At 38.6% G+C, this 24,428-nt stretch overlaps 1 protein-coding gene across 1 annotated transcript in view; it reads left to right on the top strand.

Annotated features, from left to right (window-relative positions):
• LOC122788060 (low-density lipoprotein receptor-related protein 2-like) overlaps window positions 1-24,428 on the top strand; it is a 1,238,079-nt gene that overhangs the window by 74,523 nt on the left and 1,139,128 nt on the right. The window contains exons 4-5 of the mRNA XM_044054982.1: window positions 14,804-14,920; window positions 21,420-21,530. Of these exons, the coding sequence (XP_043910917.1) occupies window positions 14,804-14,920; window positions 21,420-21,530 (228 nt within the window). The remainder of the gene's footprint in view (window positions 1-14,803; window positions 14,921-21,419; window positions 21,531-24,428) is intronic.

The following is a 24,428-nucleotide window of genomic DNA, read 5'->3' on the forward strand; positions in this document are numbered from 1 at the left end:
TACCCCATCCTGTCCATCCCCACACCACATACCCCATCCTATCCATCTCCACACCACATACCCAATCCTGTCCATCCCCACATCATGTACCCCATTCCATTCATCCCTACACCACATACCCCATGCTGTCCATCCCCACACCACATACCCAATCCTGTCCATCCCCACACCACATACCCAATCCTGTCCATCCCCACACCACGTGCCCTATTCCATTCATCCCTACACCACATACCCCATCCTGTCCATCCCCACACCACATACCTCATCCTATCCATCCCCACACCACATACCCAATCCTGTCCATCCCCACATCATGTACCCCATTCCATCCATCCCCACACCACATACCCCATCCTGTCCATCCCCACACCACATACCCCATCCATTCCATTTCCCAGACCTTATACCCCATCCTGTCCATTCCCCACACCACATATCCCATTCTCTCCATCCTCCACATCTCATACTCCATTCTTTCCATCCTCACACCTCATACCCCATTCTGTCTATGCCCTCATTTCATATTCCATTTCATGCATTCCCAACACCTGATAGTCCACTCCATTGATCACCCATATCTCATAACCAATTCCATCCATCCCCCATACCTCATACCCCATCCTGTCCATTCTCACACCTCATACTGCATCATGTCCATTCTCATACCTTATACCCCATTCTATCTATTCCCAGACAACATACCCCATTCTGTCTGTCCCCACACCTCATACTCCATTCTGTCCATCTGTGGTGGTTACTAATGTTGGTTAATACCAAGTCAAGATATTATCACCTTTTGTGGGGATACTGACTAGCTGTTCCAAGATATTTTTATTAACAAAATTGAAGAATCTCTGGGCATTTGTGTTCTGGCATGAATAGTTCTTCCAGTCTATGTTTGGGTAGAAAAGGTCAGCTAGGATTAGGGTAAAGGGTTGAATCTTGACAGAGTCAAAGAGGTCCAGATAGGCGGATTGGGCATCTTGAGTCAGATTTAGGGGATGGTATCTAGCTATGATCTGAATAGTGGTTAACTGCACCTGGAGTGTCTCCTGTGCATCATACTGTTTGACCAGCCTGGAGGTGTGTATGTCTTTAATATATATTGAAACCCCACCTCCTTTGACTTTACTGCCCACAGTTTGGGGTCTGAATGTGTGATAGGATATGGAAAGCAGTCTACCAGTGCCACATTCTTGAACTGAGAATACTCTGTGAGATCACACTAGTAAGACTAATGGGACATAAAAAGGCATTACATCGCATCAACACAGCATTTCTGAAGAAGTCCATGTAGAAATTTTAGGACAAATCCAATTAAGTTATCAATAAATAATTCTTTGAGTTGGTACACTCTCTGCATTTTTTTTATTGTACATCTTTTATTTTTTCTTCCAGTAGTATGATTAGTGAATTTCACCATTGCATGACATTTCTCCAGGTTTGTGTGAGCATGGTATTAGTGTGTGTGTGTGTGTGTGTGTGTGTGTGTGTGTGTGTGTGTGTGTGTGTGTGTGTGTGTGTGTGTGTGTGTGTGTGTGTGTATCTATCTATATATATGTACATAAAAAACTAATAGGATCTGGAGGATGAAGTGCTCTACGTGCTACACCCCACTAGATATACGGTCTAAGATTTGCTTTATCCTTGCTAATTTTTCTCCATTTACCCTGATGTTTCATGCATTCTAAATAAATACTGTCATATCCTTCTCCTGTTCCAGGTTTTTGATTCTGACCCCCAAAGCACATATTATATCCCTGAATTATCATTCCCAGAATGCATCACCATGCACTTGGAAGTTCTGGGTTGGAACCATTCCATTCCCTGCCTCCAGCCTTTCCAGGTCATGGAATAATTAGTCCACTCATTGCAACTTATGGCAAAAGACTAGCCATTCAATCTTTTGCCCTTTCCTGCTAGGTGCAATGATCTTGAAGTCAGTTATTATATTTAGAAGGTTCATTTAGCACAGTCCACTGCATTACAGGTGTATCTGTACTTCAGTTCCAAAAAAAAAGTAAAACATTTTTAATGGATATAGTATTTAAGTAATTTGTTTTCTGTGTAAACCACACTTGTGCAAAATCAGGTAGCTAATTTGATATATATCCCTTTCACTTTCTGGATTTGGAACAATCCAACACTAACCCCAAACCTGACAGTGATGTTTTCTGCAGAGTCTGATCCAGTTTTTTATGTTCTGTGAGACATCAGAGATAAACAATGAAAGAGGTCTGATTCTAGTACCAATCAGTGTAGGATATGATGGAACACAAGGTTTTCTTCCTGAATCCTCCACCTTACTAGCACTTTACATATTCTACCATCTAACCATTTTCCACTCACCTCCACAGTTTTTTGCTTGGTTCTATCACCCTAATTTTCACAATATGCCTACAGCTGGGTCCCAAGTCAAAGCTTTTGCAGAAGTCCACATAGACCCCAGGTGCAGTGATTTTCTGTTTCCTGACACCTTCTTGGTAACTTAGTCATAGGACTGGATCATAATCTGATAGGATTTTTCTGTGATGAACCTGTTCTGGAATGTCTTAAGCAGCACATTCTGTTCCCAGAATCTTGTGAGCCTTAACCTAATGATTGTCTCACTGTACCAAAATCCTTGAACTATTCCTTCTCCTACCTTTGAAGACTTTTTTTTTATATTACAAATTTGTTAACCATGTTAACTTACTAGGCACATACCTATTTTCAAATGTTTCCAAGCAGCACTTTCTGGTTAAGTGACTTGCACAGAACCACACAGAAGGAAAATGGATACTGAGGGAATCAAACCCACTACATTGCCAGAAGATGGTTGCCATCACTACCTGCTTACAGTTCCCAGCAGGTGAAGATTTCTGTCACCAATTTAACTAGTGCCCATACAGCTTAAGGCCATCCTGAGAATCAAAGGTGAGATTTTAGCAGCCCCTGTACCTTCACCTTCCTTAATATATTCTCTGTAGAGTTCTTCCCTTCTTCAGTTGCTATCATCTTGTCATATCTACTCCAATTATTCTGTCTTGCCTTATGAGATTAGTACACTGCCTACCCTTTCATGTTGCATACGAGGGAGAAGATTTATTTTTTAATTGTTTTTGTATGTTATCACCTTATATTTTTAATCTCTCCAAGCAAATTTCATTGTTTCTTACTTGGTTTCTTTCTAACTCTCACATGCCTAAATAGATATTCCCATATTTCTTGCTAGCTCCAGCCCCTTCTGTTCCTTCCTTGGCCCTCTTCCCTCCAGTCCTTCCATTCCTTCTGTTATTCCCTTGTACCCTCCTCCCTGTAGTCCTTGCATTCTTTCTGCTTCTTCCTTGGCCCTCTTCCCCATAATCCTTCCACTCCTTCTGTTTCTTCCTTGGGCTGTCCTCCCTCTAATCCTTCAATTCCCTCAGTTTCTTCCTTGGCCCTCCTCCTCCCTCTAGTCCTTCCCTTCCTTCTATTTCTTCCTTGGGCCTCCTCCCTCTAGCCCTTCCATTCCTTCTGTTTCCTCCTTGGGCCCTCCTCCCTCTAATCCTTCACTTCCCTCTGTTTCTTCCTTGGACCTCCTCCTCCTCTAATCCTTCCATTCCCTCTGTTTCTTCCTTGGCCCTCCTGCCTCTAGTCCTTCCAATCCCTCTGTTTCTTTTTCTTGTCCCATTTATTCATTTTCATCTCACTTGTAAACCAAACATATTTCTTACTTTTCTTTACTTGTTTTTCACACCTTATCCCTATTTTCATAGGCCTGCAAATAACCCCCCTTTATTACACTTCACATGTCCTGTCCTTTCCTTTTTTTTTCCAAGTCCCAAGACCCTCTCCAATTAACTCCCATGGTTACCCTATTGTATCTCCCATGCTGTGTTTTTTGTGACCGCTTTTTCATGGCCAAGGTAGATCTTCCAATGAAAGAATAAGTACTGTTGTATAAGTATTAAATGAAGTAAAAACATATTGTATTTTGAAGCAGAATGTGCACTAGTAATGCATTAAACAATCAAAATGATAAAAATGTATGTTATTTCACCTGCCACAGCATCTATTTTACCTTTACAATTTATATCCCCATCATTCCACATAACCTGCGTATGTCACCATAGAAACAGAGCCAGTACTTTACTACTACAATGATTTTGATAATACACATAATTTCAGCGGGTCTTCCAGAAATAGAAAACTATCTGCTGTGAATGGACAAAGTTGTGATTAGAAGATTGGAAGTAGCCATTTGTGCAAAACTGCTGTTTGTTGAGGAAGGAAACCATCCATAGAGGGGCTATCTATCCCCCCCCAGTCTTTACTACTTATTATAATCACCTACAAGATTATTGAATGGGAAAAAGGGAATTACTTGCTTTTTGAGTAAAATACTGAGTATCTTCTTTCTTCAGCAACTTTGAAGAAAACTATTGTTTTCAAAGGACAGTGCTGAAATCTCTCTGATTCATGTTCTTCTGTTACACAAGAAAAAATTCTTTGCATTTCTATGGCCCATTCCTATCGTTGTAAAGCTAGGTCCCCCATTTTATTCTTGATGCCACGTATATATAGTTGGTAATATTTAGTTTTATAGTGCCATAGTATCATTGTACTATGTGTGTTCTATTGTGAAACAAATGTGTCATGCAGGGGTGGGGATGTGTGAAGTATAAGGCAATAGTGTAATAAGTGGAATGATGAAAGGGTAATGTCAATGCCAATTCATTTCACTGAGTTCAATATTTGATGAGTTGAAGTTTTTTATTTACATAGATCCTATGTAAATAAAGACTGGTGTGTGTGTGTGTGTGTGTGTGTGTGTGTGTGTGTGTGTGTGTGTGTGTGTGTGTGTGTGTGTGTGTGTGCGTGTGTGTGTGTGTGTGTGTGTGTGTGTGTGTGTGTGTGTGTGTGTGTGTGTGTGTGTGTGTGTGTGTGTGAGTTTGTGCAGAAGTGCAACCAACACATTTATTCATCCCCATGTGATACTCTTATGTATTCCTATATCTTTGTCAGAGGTTGTTATGCATGGTCATCAGAACACTGCCATAAGCCTACATTTCCCAAAATTCCAGATATATGCTCTACCTTCGGAACACTGCCATAAGCCTACATTTCCAAAAATTCCAGATATATGCTCTACCTTCTTATCATCATGAATCATCCTGGCTCATTAAGGTCCAGGTTATTTAATGAAACACATGGATCAGCTGGTCATTATAGTGTTCTGCCTAACTGCACCACAGCTATGCATTCACTAAGGTCAAGTTGTATTAAAGTAACCTTTGTAGACAGTTGTCCTTATTTTCTGATAAAAACCTCTGAGGAGGAAGAAGCACTTATGAGTTTCGTTACAGATTTTGCAGAATACTCTTAAATTTTTCATTGCTGAGAATATTGCAATTAAAACAATTATCAAACTGATGTCAGAATAAAACAAATTCATAATAACTCCTTTCACCGAGGATGGAGGTAATCGTGATTAGTAGGATTTTGTCAGTTATAATTTTTTATCAGGATAGAACACTAATATTAGAAGGTGACTGGAGTGTTGTAGTAAAGTAAACAGAGGGGGAGGGTGGATTGTTAGGTAGGTAAAAGATGGAGGGATAGTAAGAGGGCATGCAGCATTTGGGTGGGGAATGTCTGCAATGAGGTTGGTGACAAACAATGGGAAGGAAAATTCTTGTATTACTCCCCAAAATATACGAGGTGGTCAACCATAGATAAAAACCTTTGTATTTTAATGGTATTTAGAAATGGTGGAGGAATGTAGGGTAGGAACAATGTTTTTTTTTTTCAGATCCTGTGTATCTGTAGGTACTGGCAGTAACAGGCCTAAGGGTAAGAGGGCAAAAGAACTGACAGCTTCTCACCTTCCATTTGGAGAACCACCAGTATATGAAGCTGGTGAAAGATGTCTTAAGAGAGTAGTTAGAAGGTATGACACAAGTTACGAGTGAACAATGAGACAGAGTTATACGAGGCCAGAGGCAAATGGAAAGAAAGTAGAAGGAGGAAGAAGAAAGAAAAATTAAGACAGACGCAGCCTAGGCAGAGACTGAGTGAGAAAATGGCTAAATAAGGTAAAATGAGTTGCAGGAGTATAACAGGTCGTGGCTGCAAAAGGCAGCAGTAAAGGTGGTTATTTAGGAACACACTAAAGAAAATGAGACTTTTGGCTGTAAGACTAAGGCAGAAAAAGGTGGCTATGGCAGGGAAAGGTGGCTAGGTCAGTATCCGTAGTTAAAAATGGGGAAATGGGAAAGGTACAAGGTTAAGTAGAGGAAATGCTAAAGTTGTTTGACGAGTTTTATAGAAAGAAACAGAAGAGGGGAGAATAAAATGATCTGAGCAGGATGGCAGTATTTGAGTCACTTACTGCTTCCTTGAATGCAAAAAGGACAAAAGGAGTGCCTTATGGGAAAACAGAAAAAAGGATTAGTAAGTAAGAAGTTGAACAAATAGGAACTGAAGCTATGGATTATTTGCAAAGTGAAGAATTTAGTATAGAAAACCCAACAGAGGTAATATCACAGCATGATGGAACAACAAGTCTCCAGCTTAAGAAGAAATAAGTGGAACAGGAGGCATGTGAAGATTTATACGTTCATAAGTGTTTACTAGCCTAACGACCACAAGGGCCTTAATAAGCCTAGCCATGCATTCCAAATCTCTGACAAGTGATGCTCCGGAGCCTTCTGTAAAAGACTGGAACAAACATTCAGTTGAAGTTGCACAGCAAGGGAAGGAGCAGGAAACAAGGGCAAATCTGACACAGTAAATGTTGTGGAGTAAATGGCCAATGAGTTTCCATATGAGGGAGCAGGAGACGAAGCAGAAAGCATCTGAAGAGAATATGTCACAAGAAAATATTCTGGAATGTTCTGTAGAATACTCACAGGAAATGTAGAGCAAAGAAGGTGCTCTCAGTCTAGAATAAAATAATCTACAGGAAGAGCTGCTTGGTCTAATAGATCATGGATAGACATATTAAGGTCGATGAAAGAAACCGATTACATAAAGTGAATAAGACACGAAATGTTAGAAGTTTGGTAAACGAATGACCATAGTAATTAGGACTATTAAGAAAAATTATTGTGATGTAACAGATACAAACAGGCTATATTACAGTGCAGCTAAATTAATAACACATACAGTCCTACCACAAAAAATTCGTGGAGCAATAAGGGAAAGGAAGGAAAAAAACAAAATGCCACTATGGAAGCACTGAATAGATAAATGTATAAAATTAATAACACATACAGTCCTACCACAAAAAACATGGAACAATAAGGGAAAGGAAGGGAAAAAAAACAAAATGCCACCATGGAAGCACTGAATAGATAAAACTATAAAATTAAGAACACATACAGTCCTACCACAAAAAACATGGAACAATAAGGGAAAGGAAGGGAAAAAACAAAATGCCACCATGGAAGCACTGAATAGATAAATGTATAAAATTAATAACACATACAGTCCTACCACAAAAAACATGGAACAATAAGGGAAAGGAAGGGAAAAAAACAAAATGCCACCATGGAAGCACTGAATAGATAAAACTATAAAATTAAGAACACATACAGTCCTACCACAAAAAACATGGAACAATAAGGGAAAGGAAGGGAAAAAAAAACAAAATGCCACCATGGAAGCACTGAATAGATAAAACTATAAAATTAAGAACACATACAGTCCTACCACAAAAAAACATGGAACAATAAGGGAAAGGAAGGGGAAAAAAACAAAATGCCACCATGGAAGCACTGAATAGATAAAACTATAAAATTAAGAACACATACAGTCCTACCACAAAAAACATGGAACAATAAGGGAAAGGAAGGGAAAAAAACAAAATGCCACCATGGAAGCACTGAATAGATAAAACTATAAAATTAAGAACACATACAGTCCTACCACAAAAAACATGGAACAATAAGGGAAAATGCCACCATGGAAGCACTGAATAGATAAAACTATAAAATTAAGAACACATACAGTCCTACCACAAAAAACATGGAACAATAAGGGAAAGGAAGGGAAAAAAACAAAATGCCACCATGGAAGCACTGAATAGATAAAACTATAAAACAATTAAGACAAGAAGTGTCACTGTTAGAAGAATATAGAAGAGGGAACAGATCATCAAAATACATAGAAAGACTGATTTGTTACAGCAGTGCACACTGTCAAAACAGACTAGGATATATTATACACATTTTCAAACAATAAGCTAAAAATATCAGCACCGGCACAAAACCTTAGAAGATATGCAGATAAATACAAAGGAAAAGTACAAAATAAGCAATTTATTGATGATCCAAAATGTTTTACAGAGAATATGAACAAAGCAAAATGAATAGAAACACCAACAAAAATGAAGCAATGGACACATTTTGGAGAAATATTTATGAAGACCTTGTTGAATATAACACAGATGTTCAATGGATAGAAAAATTAAAACAAACAGTGAGAAGAGGATGTGACATGGGATGAAATAATGGCCAGAGAAACTGAAATAAATTTAAGAAAAGCCCAGGCCCAGATGCAGTATCTAACTTTTGGCTAAAATTATTAACATATTTACACAATGATTTAGCTCTGAATAAAATGTATTTATATGTATATCCTGAATAGACACCAGCCTGGTTAACAACAGGAAAAATTATACCCCTCCTTAAGAGTGAATCTGCAAGCTATCCTAAAAACTATAGACCAATAACTTGTCCTCCAACAATATACAAACTATATACTGGAACTGATGGTGACTGAGTTTATAGTCATTTATAAAAAAAAAACATGGTAATAGAGCAAAAGGGTAACAAAAGAAAGTCATATAGGAAAAGGATCATTTGTTGCTAAATAAAATCATAATAAAGGATTGTAAAAAGGGAAGGAATTTAAGTGGGGCAGTGATAGATTACAAAAAAAAAAAACATTTTGACAGCATTCCACATTCATGGATAAAGGAATGCTTTAATATGTATAAGATGCACCCTACGTTGATCATTTATATTAGACCAACTTAGAAACAGTGGCAAACTTTGCATCTAAAGGGCAAATTATTATCCCAAGGATAAAAATTCAAAGGGGGATATTCCAGGGTGACTCTGCCACCACTGCTTCCTTGTCTTGCCCTTAACCCTCATTCCCTCCAGTAGAGCTCTTTTGAGTGTGTACCTTTAACTCCCAGTGGGTGTGGTTTCAGCCTTTAAAAAATGAAGTTATCACCTTGCAGTTCTAACAAATACTTATCGACAGAAGTCATATATCAATACAGTTGTGCTTGCCATCATATATGCTTTAAGATAAAATATTCTGATACCTTGTATGTAACATGGTTTTGGAATTATTAATGCAAATATGAACAGGCAATATTTGACGCCTAGAGGAGCAGTAGGGGGTAACTGCAGAAATGCCTGTAGACGTCACTTGGCTGTAATGAGTTAAGCTATTTGCATAACAGATTAGATCATTGTTACAATTTCACTAACAGAAAACTACCTTGTTTGAGGACTTCTCATCTACTTTTTGTGGATGACTTTAAACTGCATATTTCATCAGCTAAGGAGATGAAAGCACAAGCAAGTGGTTAAAATTTTCAAATGATATAAAAATGTCATTTGAGCTTGCTAAATGTGCAAAAGCAATGTTTAAAGCAGGAAAACTGTAGCACCAAGAAAATATCAATCTAGGACAGGGGCGTGATATAAAGGAACTTGAGCATATGTATTAACTAATGAAGGATCAGCAATAAAACATGAACAAATGCAAATTAAACTCCGTAAGGAATACTTTAGAAGACTAAAACTAATAATGAAAACTGCTTTGACATCTAGAAATAAAGTCCAAGCTATAACCAGCCACCACACACAATTCAGACTCACCACTGTCCTAAACTACAAAACACTACACTGCTGGAATTCCCTAATAAACTTATTTTTCAACAACTCTAATTGCACAAAAAAAAATACCAACCTTCTAAAACACCAGCTCTTCTTTTCCAACTCTGACTCCCTATATCAACTGAAAAACAACACGTTCCTCTGACAAATTACTTGTTAATATTACAAAACTACAACTAATACATCTTAACAAATTTTGCTTTTGCTCTTGTACCAATCCAGACTAGCCTGTTGGCATCCTTAACTCTATCATAAACTTTTCTTATCCATATTGTTTTGCTAGGATTCTTGAATTAATTAAAATGTATAATATTTGTATGTTCATTTTTATACATTATATAATCTAACTGAGGAGTTTCTCCCCCCTCCTCCACTGAAAATGGACATTAATCCAGCTGGACTAGCCCGGTCAACAAATGTAAAATAAAATAAATAAAATAAATAAAAATAAAATAAACAATTTGTTCTTCCTGTTTTCTCTTAAAGTTTTGGCATGATGGACTGGCCCCAAAAAAGTATTGGATCAGCTGGAGAGGAAAACAAGAAAAATGCTTCATTATTATCAAATGATATATAAAAATCAATGTATACCAAGGCTGTATATTTCCCATTCTGAAAAAGAGATCAGCTGCCTTGAAACTGATTACATGTATAGATCTGCAGTCATGGGACTGCATACATATCCGCTGACCTCACCAGATGCAAACATAGTCTTGTTTCGGCTTTTCCCGGTTAGGGGTCACCACAGCAGATCACCGGTCTGCTTATGATTGGCAGTAGATCTTACAGTGTCGAGCTGCCAGCCTGCTGCTCAACCTTCAGCAAAAGAACACACACACACACTTATGCACCTACCCTCATGTCTTTTTAAAGTTTAGTCGATCGCAGGGAGGACATGCAGAATCCAGACAGAAGAATACAGCCGAGATTCGAACAGGAGAGCCTCTTGCTGTGAGGTGACAATGCTAACCACTGCACCACTGCAGCTAGTGCAAACATAGTGAAAGTTTTAATAGATGGGAAGGAGAAGTCTAAGATGACCTCTCTGCCTAGTTTAGCAGAAACTATCGATATCAAGTGGGAATGGAAATCAAACCAGCTGTAGACAAAAATCAGGCTGCAACTGAACTTGCCAAAAACAAAATAAAGACTATAAGGAGAAGGATCATATGAAAAGGAAAGAAATGTGGAAAAGCCATAAATATTGTGGCAAGTACAGAGACCTCGGGAAGCAGCTTCATGCTGATCAGGACTGGACACAGGAACAATTAAGGAGATGTGAGTTTAAACCAATAAATGAAAGGTTAGTAATGATGGCACAGGATAGTGAACTACATACACATTGGTTTACAAAGTCCATTGAACATGAGGGAGAAACAGACAAATGCAGGTTCTGTAAAACAGAACTGATAACAGTCGCACATCTTGCTGCTGGGTGTGATACACTAATGGCAGAGGGCCTGTACAGTAAGAGGCATAACAATGTGACAAAATTGTTGCACTGGAAATTGTGCAAACACTACAAAGTAGCTGAAAGACAAAGCATTGTAGAGAATGATGCAATATATATCACATGGGATCACCCATTAACAACAGTTCAAAAACTGATCTGAGAAAACTAAATATAATAGTCAAAAAAAGGAGTAAAGCAGTTTTAAACATTGAAGTTGCTACACTCCATGATTGTAGTGTCTTACCTACAGAAAGACAGACAGGCATAAAATACCAGGATTTACAGACAGAAATGAGTACTTCTGAATGTTGGTATTAAATGACAGAGAAAGAAGGGTCACTTTTGTAGGATGAATAAAAGATGTTATATAGCTTACCACAGGGGAGGAGTTGGAGTATTTATGCCTTAGTACAAAGAGTAAAGGAGACAATTTGGGATAAACTACTGAATGAAGATTGACCAGATTTAATGAAGTGGGCAATGGAGATTAGTCAAGATAGGAGACTGAATATGAAGCTGATCTCAAGAAGCTAAAAATCATTAGTAATAATGATATATATATATATATATATATATATATATATATATATATATATATATATATATATGAGAGAGAGAGAAGTAGAAAGGTTGAAGGTGGAATGGGAGAAATGTCTGGATAGAGAGATAGAAAGCTTTAAGTAGAGGTGTTGAATCAAGTGTTATTAAGGATGTTAGTCAATTACAAAATTGTACTGAATGTATCCACTTCTTTTGTGGTGCTTTGTGAGGGAGAAGACTTACTGATAATATCACTGATAGCAAAGAGCATGAGAACCAAAAAAAAATGGAAGACACAACAGAGCCCTAAGCTATGTGAGTTTGAACAAATGGCAGAAAACCTTCAGGAAGAAGAGGAAAATCAAACATGGCCGAATAAGCAAAGGTTCAAAGGTTAGGTGATAAGTGGCTGTTCTGGCTGCCATATTTAGAAAGACAGGGAGAACAGTTAAAGGACAAGTTACAGAGGAGTTTAGAAGATGTTGACATGAGAGTCACCTTGGGAGAAGGAAGAATACACAAGAGTGGAACAAATCAAGTTGGCTATGGTTGAATGATGTAAGATGGTAAACAGAAGTAACCAATTATATAATAACTGCCAGCTAGCCAATGGAAAAGAGTTGATATAAGTACTAACAGGTGAAATCCAACTGCAAGCAATGTTTACGCTGTTCATTATTTATATTGATTAAGTTGCTATTCAGTGGTCTGTTTAGAATGGAGAGTGTATTTGTGTTTTTGATGGAAATCTTGGATTCTGGATTTCATTAATAAAAGTGTTATGTTAAAAATTATAATAAAGAAAAATAAATAAATATTTCAGGAAAGTAGTTTCATTCTCCAAATACTGTATTAAAAAACATAAGTCTATTGAATATCCTGCTAGACAGGGGTCCAGGGAAGTAAATAGTGTGGGAAGAAATAGCCAGGGAATTGTTATGGCTAGGCTTGTATAAGCCCTAGGGCTGATAGCCTAGTACCAACCTATGAACCTATATTTAAAAGGCCTAGAAAATTAAGAAAAAATAAGTTGTACTTCAAAGGACAAAAGGTATAAGTAGGTACTCATAAAGACAGTACGCGCAAACCAAAAGATCAGACATTTTTAAATAGACAACCACCAAAAATGTCTTTAAATGTTATTGCTAATGGTTCATTTTGACAATTCTTCTACTAACACTCTCACGTTTGACAGTGTAAAATACACATGCTCACAATCACTCACTCAAATATTGCATGGCTCCACAACTCTAGAAATTCTGTGCCTGACTTTAGAGATCAGGGGGTCTCAAAAACAGGATGGGTCAGTGCATCTTATTTTCTAAAAGCAGGCATATCTCATTGGGAGGAGACCCTGCGACAGAACCAGGAAATATTGAAAGGGTTATGTTTCTTAGCTTGACTAGCAATGTCTGGATGGTCTACAGCATGTTGTTTGACTAGTGACATCTAATCTACCCTACTTGGCTTGCTAGGTTTGCTACCATTGCTTAGGTAAATGGTTTACAAAATGAAATTAATGAAAAAAAAATAACCTTGAAGACCTGTACCTAGTGTATATTAATTAGTTCATACACACTATTTTTAAATGAATACAGACACAAGTTGTGCATAGAAGATACATTACTTCATGTTGTTTAAAAGACAGTATTTACATTTTAATTATAATGCATCTGATGTTCTTTGGACAGTCATATAATGCTAAGAAGCATAATATATGTATACTGAGAATTACAAAAAAACTTCTTAAATTTACAAAAAAAAAAGAATATTTAAATGAGTTAAAAGGAAATGTAATTGCAATAAACACCCACCATATATCACTTGCTATTAGCCATCCTCATTGACACTGAAACAATGGTCGGTAGGGAAGTTTAGGTATCAGCATTCTGCTTAGAAAAAGACTAAAAGGTAATGAGTGAAAGTTAGAGACAGAGAGACAGATGTTACGCTGAGTATGTTTTCATTCGCCATAGACATTGAGACTGTAAATTATTAAAGGCATAATAAATGCTTACTCAAAATATTCGTAATGTACATAGCGTGAGCAGGCAGAATCTGTGCTGTTTTTCTATTGCACTATATGTTCTGCACTACCCCTCCCCAAAGTTATGTCTGAAATATGCAAATTGTAGCCAGTACACCTATGCAGTTATTAAAGTATTAAAACAAGAAAAAAAAGTCAAAAGTAAGTTGGGAGTTTTGTATTACAAAGTTATGTATGACTGGAAGAAATGTGACAATGTTCAGTCAGAATTTGGCAATCCCTTGCATTTACCACCTATACCCATTAGATTTCTGTGATTATGTCCATAAACAGGTGCTTGTGAACACTGCCCTTCATTCTCCTTAATTTTCCTAACAAGAAGCCATTTTAGTTTGGGATGCATTTTATTTTCAGTACTATGAATCACTGATAGGGATGATGTCTTAACTGTTTCTTGTGCACTTCTCTGTGAAGCAAAACAGTAAACATGTAATCAACCATCAGCAAAAGTCGTTGTGTCATTACTTTACATACACTAGGGTCAGTACATTGGTCACTGAGAAGGGCTCCACTGGTAGCATACCACTCAACCTGTAGTGCAAGAAATCTGGACAAAGCCAAAATGATGGCGAGGGAGATAGGGGGCAAAGGCCCAAAAGTAGAGACAAATTTTAAATATTGCTCTTACAGACTTATAAAGTTGCAAGATTAAGACGATTTGTGATAGCATGGGTTTTCTGAAGATATGAGGTCTGAAACTCAAATGTATGCCATTATTTACTGACATCAACCCTCAGTTATTTGCCAGAAAACCACACATTTTATGAGGAACAGACTAAAAATATGAGTAAAAAATGTGCACATTTGAGAGGTATGCCAGGTAGTGAAATCAAATTTGCATACTTCGTGACTAAGGCATCTTTTTTTTTTGTTTTTGTTCAGATGGAAAGACGTGTTCCAGCACCCAGTTCACCTGCACTGAAGGACAATGCATTCCTGCAGCCTATCGCTGCGACAGGGTACAAGACTGTGTAGATAACTCCGATGAGAAGAACTGCAGTAAGTAACTTTCACAGCTATTACTGCTTTATGATTTTAAGCCTGACCGGACCAGTAAGTGACAGCACTCCTGTAAAGCACAAGAGAAAACTGCAGAATTAATAGAACTACAAAGCGTTTACTCTTCTCTTCTTGTATGTTTAAATCGTATTTAAAATCTAAAGCTAGATCAGAAACATATTCAAACTGTTATGGCCTCAGTCCCTGCCTATATCCAATCACTTGATTCACCTGTGGAACTGAAAACCTCTATGTGGTTATCACAGTGCTTTTTTTAAGGGGAAGCTTGTCTCACTAAAGCTGAAACATAACATAGATATTATTTGACTTCTGCAGAAGAGCTTTTTTTAGGACTCAAGATATTTGGGTAGTCATTCAAGCAGGAAAACATTCTGTATTCAGTTATTTGCCATACATAACAGAGATACATAATAATGGGGATCGACCATATTATTCGTTTTAATCAAAGTGACAAAATTTAACTCTGCTCCCTGCCCTCTCCCTCGACTTCATCCACAGAAGAAAGATTTGTATTAGGATTAAACAGACTATTACATGCTCCACTTCATTATATAGATATCACTTTACATCACATTTTGGTTCAGGATTTTTGAAAACTTCATGCCCTGTTCATACTTAGCACATAAATATTATTGCTCTGATATGGGCTAAATGCTAAAGTGAATTTAGTGTACATTCACTTCTGGTTTTTACTTTATCTTTTTCAATAAACATTATACAAATGCACTTTTGTAAATATTAGGTGAGCTTTGTGTTCATATTGTGCTCATATTGTGTTCATATTGTGTTCATATTGTGCAGTGTAGCATGAACACCCTTTGGCTCTACATATTTAAAGTGTGGGACAGTGAATGGGACTTTATTTTTTTGCTTCTATACACATATGCAATCAGGTGAAACAAATCCATAACTTAAACTTAACATGTCATACCCTCTTTTTAGGGTTTATAAGTTGGTACTAGGCTACCTGCCCATGCAGACCATTCAAGACAAGCCAATTATGCCATTTGTACTTACAATTAACCTACCCTGTTGGAGGTTAGATTCCCTTAACTCTTTCTAAGATCTATATTTATATATTATTTTAGTGATAATTACCAGATGAAAGCATTGATATTTGCAGGAGATTCATGCATTAGGATAAAGCATTTGGGAACTATCTCTCTCTATTAGTAGTACAGGAGTACAGGAAAGAGATCTGGAGTAAATTTCCTATTTCCCATCCATTAATTCAAGTTATGCTTAAATGTGGTCAGAGATGAGCTTTACTTTAGGTGGATGGGGAGTCTCTGTGAGATATGCCTGTCCCTCCAAATCATTCTGTTAATGTTGCAGAAAAAGTTTAGGTCCCTGGATTCAGCATTTCTGATACAATTTGACTTGCAGATGTGAAGTAAGTCCATCAGTAATGAGTTGGAGGATGGCATGTATGCTAGACAGATCACCTTTTATGGGCATTATGGCAGTCCTGTAGGATTTATCGTTTACACTCTGTAGCATTTTTATACGTTATCTCTGCAAATGTTCCAGCTGTTACATGTGCCTGGTCAGATTTGTGCCAAAAGGGATATTATTTTCAATGAATGGCATAATGAGGGCTGAACAATGAGAGGGCCAAAGACATCTCTGGATCTAGAAGTAATCCTCTTGTTTATAAACTAGACAATACAGAAGGATTTCCTTACCACATTGAACCCATGTTGGTCAAAAGTTAGGTCACTGTCTGCATACTTTCCCAAACCTCAGATTACTGGGTCAGCTCTTAGGAGTGTGTTGTCAGTGTGGCTCTGCTTTCTTTAACACGTGTGATACCTCTAGAATTACAGTTAATAAAGATACATTACAATTCTTCCTTCCATTAAATCAAGAAAACATTAAATTGCATATGATCACCCAAATTCCTCCCCTTCCTCCTATATTCATGCCACATTCTTTCAACTCTTTTCAGCCACAGACTAATCATGGTACTCTTGCATAACTTTTCCTTACCTTAGACCCCCCTTCATTTAAGCCTTTTCTTTTTGTGTACCCATCTCTGCTAAAATACCTGTTGTATGCACTCTAAATTTATTTGCTTCTAACCACTCTTCCTTCCATACCACATCTGTTTTCATCTCCTAGCAATCAAGCCACTGACTAAACTCCCTAGGTGAAGAATCTGTGTGTTTTCGTGTTCTGTCCACCCTTCATCAATTCCACCCAAACCCAGGAATGCAAACATCAAACATTTTGAAAGACGCCTGCCATAAATTCCTTCCAGTTCCTCAGTGCATTTCTTCCTCATAAGTTGGATAGCAGATCAGAGCATTCCCAGAACATATGGATCCAAATCCAACTCCAGACAAGTGACAAGTGGAGTACCTCAAGGTTCAGTCCTGGGACCGCTCTTGTTTGGCATCTACTTCTCTGAAGTACAGGCCAGCACTAAGGGGCTCTGGCTAACAAAGTTCGCAGATGATTGCAAACTGGGAGCCATTACTGAATCCCCAAATTATGTGGATATTCTACAAAAGGACCTTACAGAAACAGATGCTTGGTGCCAGAGCCATGGGCTCAAGCTCAATGTCAAGAAATGTATAGTTATCCCCTTTGGGAAAAAACAAGTACCTGTGAATTACCACATAGGTGGCAGTACACTAAACATCGAAAGTGTGATGAGAGACTTAGGGTCACAAGTGGACAGTGGTCTCACCTTCGATAACCACATCGCCACAACAGTCAGGAAATCCTTCTATGTGGCACACCTCATCACTAAGGGCTTTTCATCCAGAAAAAAGGAGGTCATTGCCCCTCTGTACTCATCCCTCATTAGACCCATTATAGAATGCAACACCCCATTTGGTATGTACCTCTCAAGACATCTGCAACAACTGGAAAGACTGCAGAAATACCTCACTAAAAGAATCACAGGCCTAAAGCAGATGCCCTACACTGACCGCCTTAAAAAACTCCAGCTATACTCTGTCACATATCATCTACTCAGAGGCGATCTCTGCTTAACATACAAGGCCATGTCAAACCCAGAGCTGTTGGACATGCTACACTTAAAGAAATCACAATCCCTCAGAGCCACATGCTCCAGGTATCTAAACCTTGTCATCACAATAAACAAAACATGTTAGAGGGATAGGTTCCTGACCCAGAGACTCCCCGGATTCTGGAATAGACTGCCCATACATGTCAAGCAGAGTGCCTCTTTGGGCCTCTTCAAAAGGACCCTTGACAATTGGATGGGAGAAAGGAAATTCACCCCAGGGATCACATCAGTCACCCTGCTAGACAGGGGTCCAGGGAAGTAAATAGTGTGGGAAGAAATAGCCAGGGAATTGTTATGGCTAGGCTTGTATAGGCCCTAGGGCTGATAGCCTAGTACCAACCTATGAACCTATGAACATATGGATAGCTCCTGCCTTCAGTGAACCACACCTTCGGCACTTACCCTCTCCAATTTTTTAAATTCAGTGTAGATGAAGTGCAGTTATGAACTCATATAGAGTTACTTTGACTTAATAAAGTTTGACTTTCTCATGCCTAACCCACTCACTATATACCTCTGCCATCCTATTTGTCTGCTAAAAAACATATCATGCACACTGAACGATTATAAAGCTTTTTTTGCAAGGGAGAGGGTTGCTCCCCCTACACCCAGTGATGTTGTGGGCTATGAATATACTAGCTTTGAAGTCATACTAACTGTAAGAAAAAAGGTAAAGCCACCTATCCAAAATCATTTGTTATGAAACATGAATTACTAAGAGTGTGCCATGGTGGTATCCTGGGGGGTGTCAGCTCATCCCCATTAGTATTGTTTCAATAGGTTTGGCTATGATATGCCAATTAATTTCATTTAATTTTCTGCATACTGTTTAATAATGCAGTCCAGCATTTTTAAGAGTAGCCATCATCATCATCATCATCATCGCCACCATCATCACCATCATCATCATCATCATCGCCATCATCATCATCGCCATCATCATCATCACCATAATCATCATCATCATCACCATCGACTGGATCTTTAATAACAGTAATCAGTGTTTACTGTTCAAGAGCAATACTGTCCTTCAGCAGGCAGGCCTGAATGTTTATATGCACAAACATCCAGGGTAGTCCCCCAGAAAATCGGGAAGAATACTGGACCTGCACATTTTTTCTTCATAAATACGGTACCTGCATATGCACCAAATGTTGCCGTATGAGGATATCTCTGATCAAGAGGAAATACATACTGTATTTTCCTATTTCTAATGGGGGTTTGGCACCTTCTTTTACTCCTGCCTAATTGTAATGATGGGCGGGAGGGGGGATAAGGAGGTCTCTTGTCACTTTGCACACTGTATGATAGCAAACACATTTTATAGAAAGCATAAATTACTGCTAATATATTCTAACTGAATAGTAGAAAATACTATTAATATTAAATTTAATTAAAGTACTGATTATTGATTTTATAATAGACAGTAAACTAAATGTTTCACCACCACTCATGACAGAACTCTGAGTGGTGAATAATGATAAAGTACTCACCCTAAGTTTCTTATTTATATTGAAATTCTAAAACACTCCAACATTCTTAACAGACATCATCATCTGAAATGTCAGAGTTGCACTTTGGTCAAATCAATGAACTGTGCTATTGGGGCAGTTTTATTCTGGACAGTTTCCAGCAGGATTTGAAGAGATTAGAGGATTCTATTATGGTGTATTATGAGAAGGTCTTTGGAATGATTGCAATATCCAGATAGTAGGCCAGACTTTACACTGGAAAAAAATAGGCTACAGGAATCAGGACAATGGAATATTTGGTAAGCGCTTATGGCAAAGGGAATTTAGAATCGATTGAATGGGCTGAGTTTAAAATTAGGTTTCAACTGCCTGAGAAAACATGGTTCCAGTTTGAACAGATAAAGCTAGCAGTGAAGAAATGGTTGCAAACACTTGGTATTAGGGGCCTTGAGACTGGGAGGTTGGTAGTTGAAGAGTCATTTCCTGTTGAGTAGGGCAGAATTCATATTAGAAGCAGCCTTGAGTCTGGGAGGTTGGTGGTTCAAGAGTCATTCCCTGTTGAGCAGAGCAGAATTTGTAGGAGACTCACATGTAGTAAACTTTAGAAAATGTTGATAAGACATGTCCACAAGGGAGATGGGCAGATTATGGGAAAAGTTTGAAGGAGTGAAAATGAAGAAGGCAGACCAGGATTACTGCCTTAAGATGAATAAAAGATTAAGGACACTTCCACAGGTGTGGGACTTCCAGACGAGATGGCTTCATAGATGATTTAAAATCCCAAATCAGTTATTGAAGGGGGGCATATTGGTGAGGGGAAGTGTTGGAGATGTGGTGAGTCCAAGGCAGGTCAGATGCATGTATTCTAGAGTTGTGATAATATTAAAGTTTCTTGGCAGGATGTCATACAAGAATGGGAAAACATTTTTTAAAAAAGGTCCCTAAAAGATGGGAACTCTGTTTGTTTGGACTATGAGGAAAAGAATGTGGATGGTCGGTGTCTGAATTGTTGTTACTTTATTTAGGAGGTTGAGTAAGACATGTTATAGCCAACGTTTGGAAGAGCAGTGCTTCTTGAGTGAAGGAATATTTGAGAAAGAATAATATTTGGACTTATCACAGGCTGCTTTATGTGCAAGAGTCTAGAGATAAGAAATTACAGATCTAAAGGGAATGGAGTAAATTAGGTCATATTATAAAACACAGAATAGTTTGATTGGGGGCATCTACATATGTTTCTTTCTTAGCTGAAATGCAATGGTGTGATCCAAGGGAAGAGGGTTTAATATATCATATAAGAACTGATGCTGATTTTTTCTGTTATATATCTGGTGATATGAATTGTGAAGATGTTACTCAATGATTTTTATTTAATGTTTTTGAAGTACAGTGTTTTGCATTGCTATTGTACAATGGAATGTTAATAAAACGAATAGATAAAAAACAGTGAACTGTCATATCTGGACAGTGTCAAATTGAAATCTAACATTTTTAACAAACAAAACTCTTAAATACTTATCATTTTTGTTGACAATTGCCAGCAAAGAAAGAGGTTCAGTTCACAAAACTTTATTTGCAGATTTGAAGAAATTTATTATGCTATTACAATGATAAAACATTTAAATGTTTAAATCTTAACACTAGGGGTAAAAATAAAGATGGTTTTATGTGTTTTCCTTCACTGTTTTGATTGTTTTTCCCATAGTTTTGGTTTGCTTATTATCTGATCTATAACATAACTCCTAATGTGCAGTAGCAACAAGGGAAAAGTTTAAAATAATATATATTTTTATCAGCTGTCATAATTTTCCCAGTAAACCTATATGATTCTTTTCCAGACTTAGCACTGTCTTAATACTTCCATGCACTTTCTGAACAATCAACATACAGAAAGACTTAATATAAAACACAAGACAATTACCTGTTTCATATATAAGAATAACTAATGATATATGTATTCTTTTTGCAGATTACCCCACATGTACACAGATGACATGTACAAATGGAGCATGTTATAACAGCAACCAGAGATGTAATGGGATCCTAGACTGCAGAGATGGATCTGATGAGGTCAACTGCAGTAAGTATAATGGAAAGACATTGTGTACGTGTACTTGTGACTGTATATGTCTTCTGCACTGTTCTAATGAGTCAAGCATATGCATTACAGTTACTTGTAACTCTGCATATTGTAACACAATTGTAACACATAGAAACACAAAACACACACCTACATTCGCGGAGGCTCTCAATAAAAACCTGTCCAAGCATCAGGGACCTCCAAAGTATTAACGCAAACAAACCCCCCCAATACAACCCAAATGACACATAGCCCACAAACTCAGTGTGCCACTCAGCCACAGCCCATAAGGCATAACAACGTACTCAACACTCTAGTCATAGGTGACTCTATAGTCAGGCATACTGATGTTCCACTCACCAGGCTAAACAAGGAGAAAGTTACTGTCAGCTGCCTGTCATGTGCCAGGATCCGCCACATAATGCATGCACTCAGGTCACTCCACAACAAGTACAAATATGACACTGTCATTGTCCATGTTGGTGTGAATGACCTGAGACGTACCTTCCTGGACTACATGAAAAGAGACATGGAGGAGCTCTCCAATCTTGTAGCCCAGGCAGGTATGACCCTAGCCCTGAGTAGCATCCTGCCATCACCCAGAATTATATCACAGTACAAGGACAAAATGATTGACTTCAACAATTGGCTAAGCTTCTGATGTCATTCTAAGGGGATCCAGTATTTGTCTGCCTGGGACGACATGATCGACAGACCACGATGCTTTGCCAGAGATGGCCTGCACCTGTCACCCTTGGGAATCTGGATACTGGCTAAGGCTCTTGCCACCCCTATAGTGCCTTTTTTAGGCAAGGTACAAATGACAACTTCACCACCATAACAGGTACAAGCAAGCAAAATCTGAGGGTAATGCTGCTCAATGCTAGAAGTCTAAACCTCAAAATGCACTCACTCGAGGCACTCCTTAAAATGGAGAACATTGACATCTGTGCAGTGACAGAGACCTGGTTCAAAGCTCCAGAGAGGACCCCTGCATTACCAGGCTATAATCCATACCACATCTTTTGGCCATCGAACCTGGAACAAAGCACTAAAGGTGGAGATGTGTCCATATTCATTAAGGATATCCACACCTCCAGGCTAGTTGCACAGCATAATGCATCCAAGATTATCCAAGTGCAACTAACTCTGGGCAAGACCGCAATCCAAATTGTAGCTTGCTACAGACCCCCCCACCATGCCCCAGGATTCCCTCTCCTCATTTCTTGATACACTGGAAAGTATTAGGGTACAACCCAACACCCAAATAATGGGCGATTTCAACTACCCCCACCTTTAACTGGGAAAAATACTCATGTACAAACTCTTTTGCTCAATGTTTTCTGGAATTCATAAATTCCAATGCCTTGGATCAACTTATTCACACCTCCACCAGGGGCAGCAATATTCTAGACCTGGTCATTACCAACATGGGCAACTGGTGTTCCACATCAGAGGTCAATTCCTCGTTGGTCAGATCTGACCACAAGCCAATCACCCTAGACATCCACATCCCACCCCCACTCTCAATTAGGGAAACCACCGTAAAAAACTTCTCCAAAGCCAACTTCACACTTCTTAAGACAGAAGTGGAAAACTTCATGACACCCATGCAGACGGACAATAGAGGTACGACTGCTGAATCCTACACAAATGCACTTTATAAGCACTTACACGAGTGCATGGATCATGCTATCCCTAATAGAACCAAGATGCTATCCTCCAAAAAAAGGAAGCCAATCTGGTGGTCCTCTACCATAAACAAACTCTACAACAGAAGAAAGAAACTGTTGCAAAAAAGAGCAAAATCCCATGACTGGAGGAACTCCCTCGTCAACCTCAGTAAGAAGCTGAGATCCCTCATAAAATCCTCCAAAGCTAGTTACGAAAACAAAATTGCCACTGACTATAAAGACAATCACAAAGCATTCTATAACTATGTCAAGAATCTCAATGGCAACACTCAGATCTGCTCTGAGTTACAGCACAATGGCACTAAATATACAGAACCAACTGATATTGCCAACATCCTGGCAGATAGGTTCAGTGCTAACTTTACCCCCCTCTCACCCCCTAGAGGGCCCATCTCTATACCGGAAGAATGCAAAGTTCCTGTAATCACGGCTGCACAGGTAAAAAACACACTCTCCAAAGCCAAGAACACAGCATGGGACCTGACAATATCCCAGGCTGCATTCTACACAAACTACAGAATGGACTGGCACCCTACCTAAGTGCCATGTTCAATCATAGCTTCATCTCAGGCTTTGTGCCCACTGAATGGCACACCGCGACGGTTATCCTACTCCACAAAGGGGGAGCCACGATGGACCCTGGGAACTACCACCCCATTAGCCTGACGAGCCTGGTCTGCAAGGCCATGGAATGTATTATCATGGAACTCATAAGCAAAGGCATTGGTAATCTCCAAACTCTGGACCCTACCCAGTTCGGGTTTGTAAAAGGCAGATCATGTCTCCTAAACCTGACTGACTTCTTTGAAGCAGTCACCAAAGCCATAGATGAGGGTAAGGTGGTTCACACAGCTTATCTAGATCTCGCCAAGGCTTTCAACACCATCCCCCACTCTGGAATTATAGATAAGCTCACTAAACTTGGTATAAATCCCTATGTCACAAGATGGGTTGCCAACTGGTTCAAGGACAGAACCCACACTGTGAAAGTAGCAGACTCCAAATTCGACTTCAGACCAGTGACAAGTGGAGTACCACAAGGTTCAGTCCTGGGTCCTCTCCTGTTTGGTATCTACTTCTCTGAAATACAGGCTAACACAGAAGGTCTTTGGCTAACAAAGTTTGCAGTTGACTGCAAACTAGGAGCCATAATTGAAACTCCTAATGATGTGGACATACTACAAAAGGGCCTCACTGAGACAGA

The sequence above is a fragment of the Protopterus annectens genome, chromosome 13.part0 (genome assembly GCF_019279795.1).
Source record: "Protopterus annectens isolate FY-2018-M chromosome 13.part0, PAN1.0, whole genome shotgun sequence".
Taxonomy (NCBI): Eukaryota; Metazoa; Chordata; order Ceratodontiformes; family Protopteridae; genus Protopterus; species Protopterus annectens.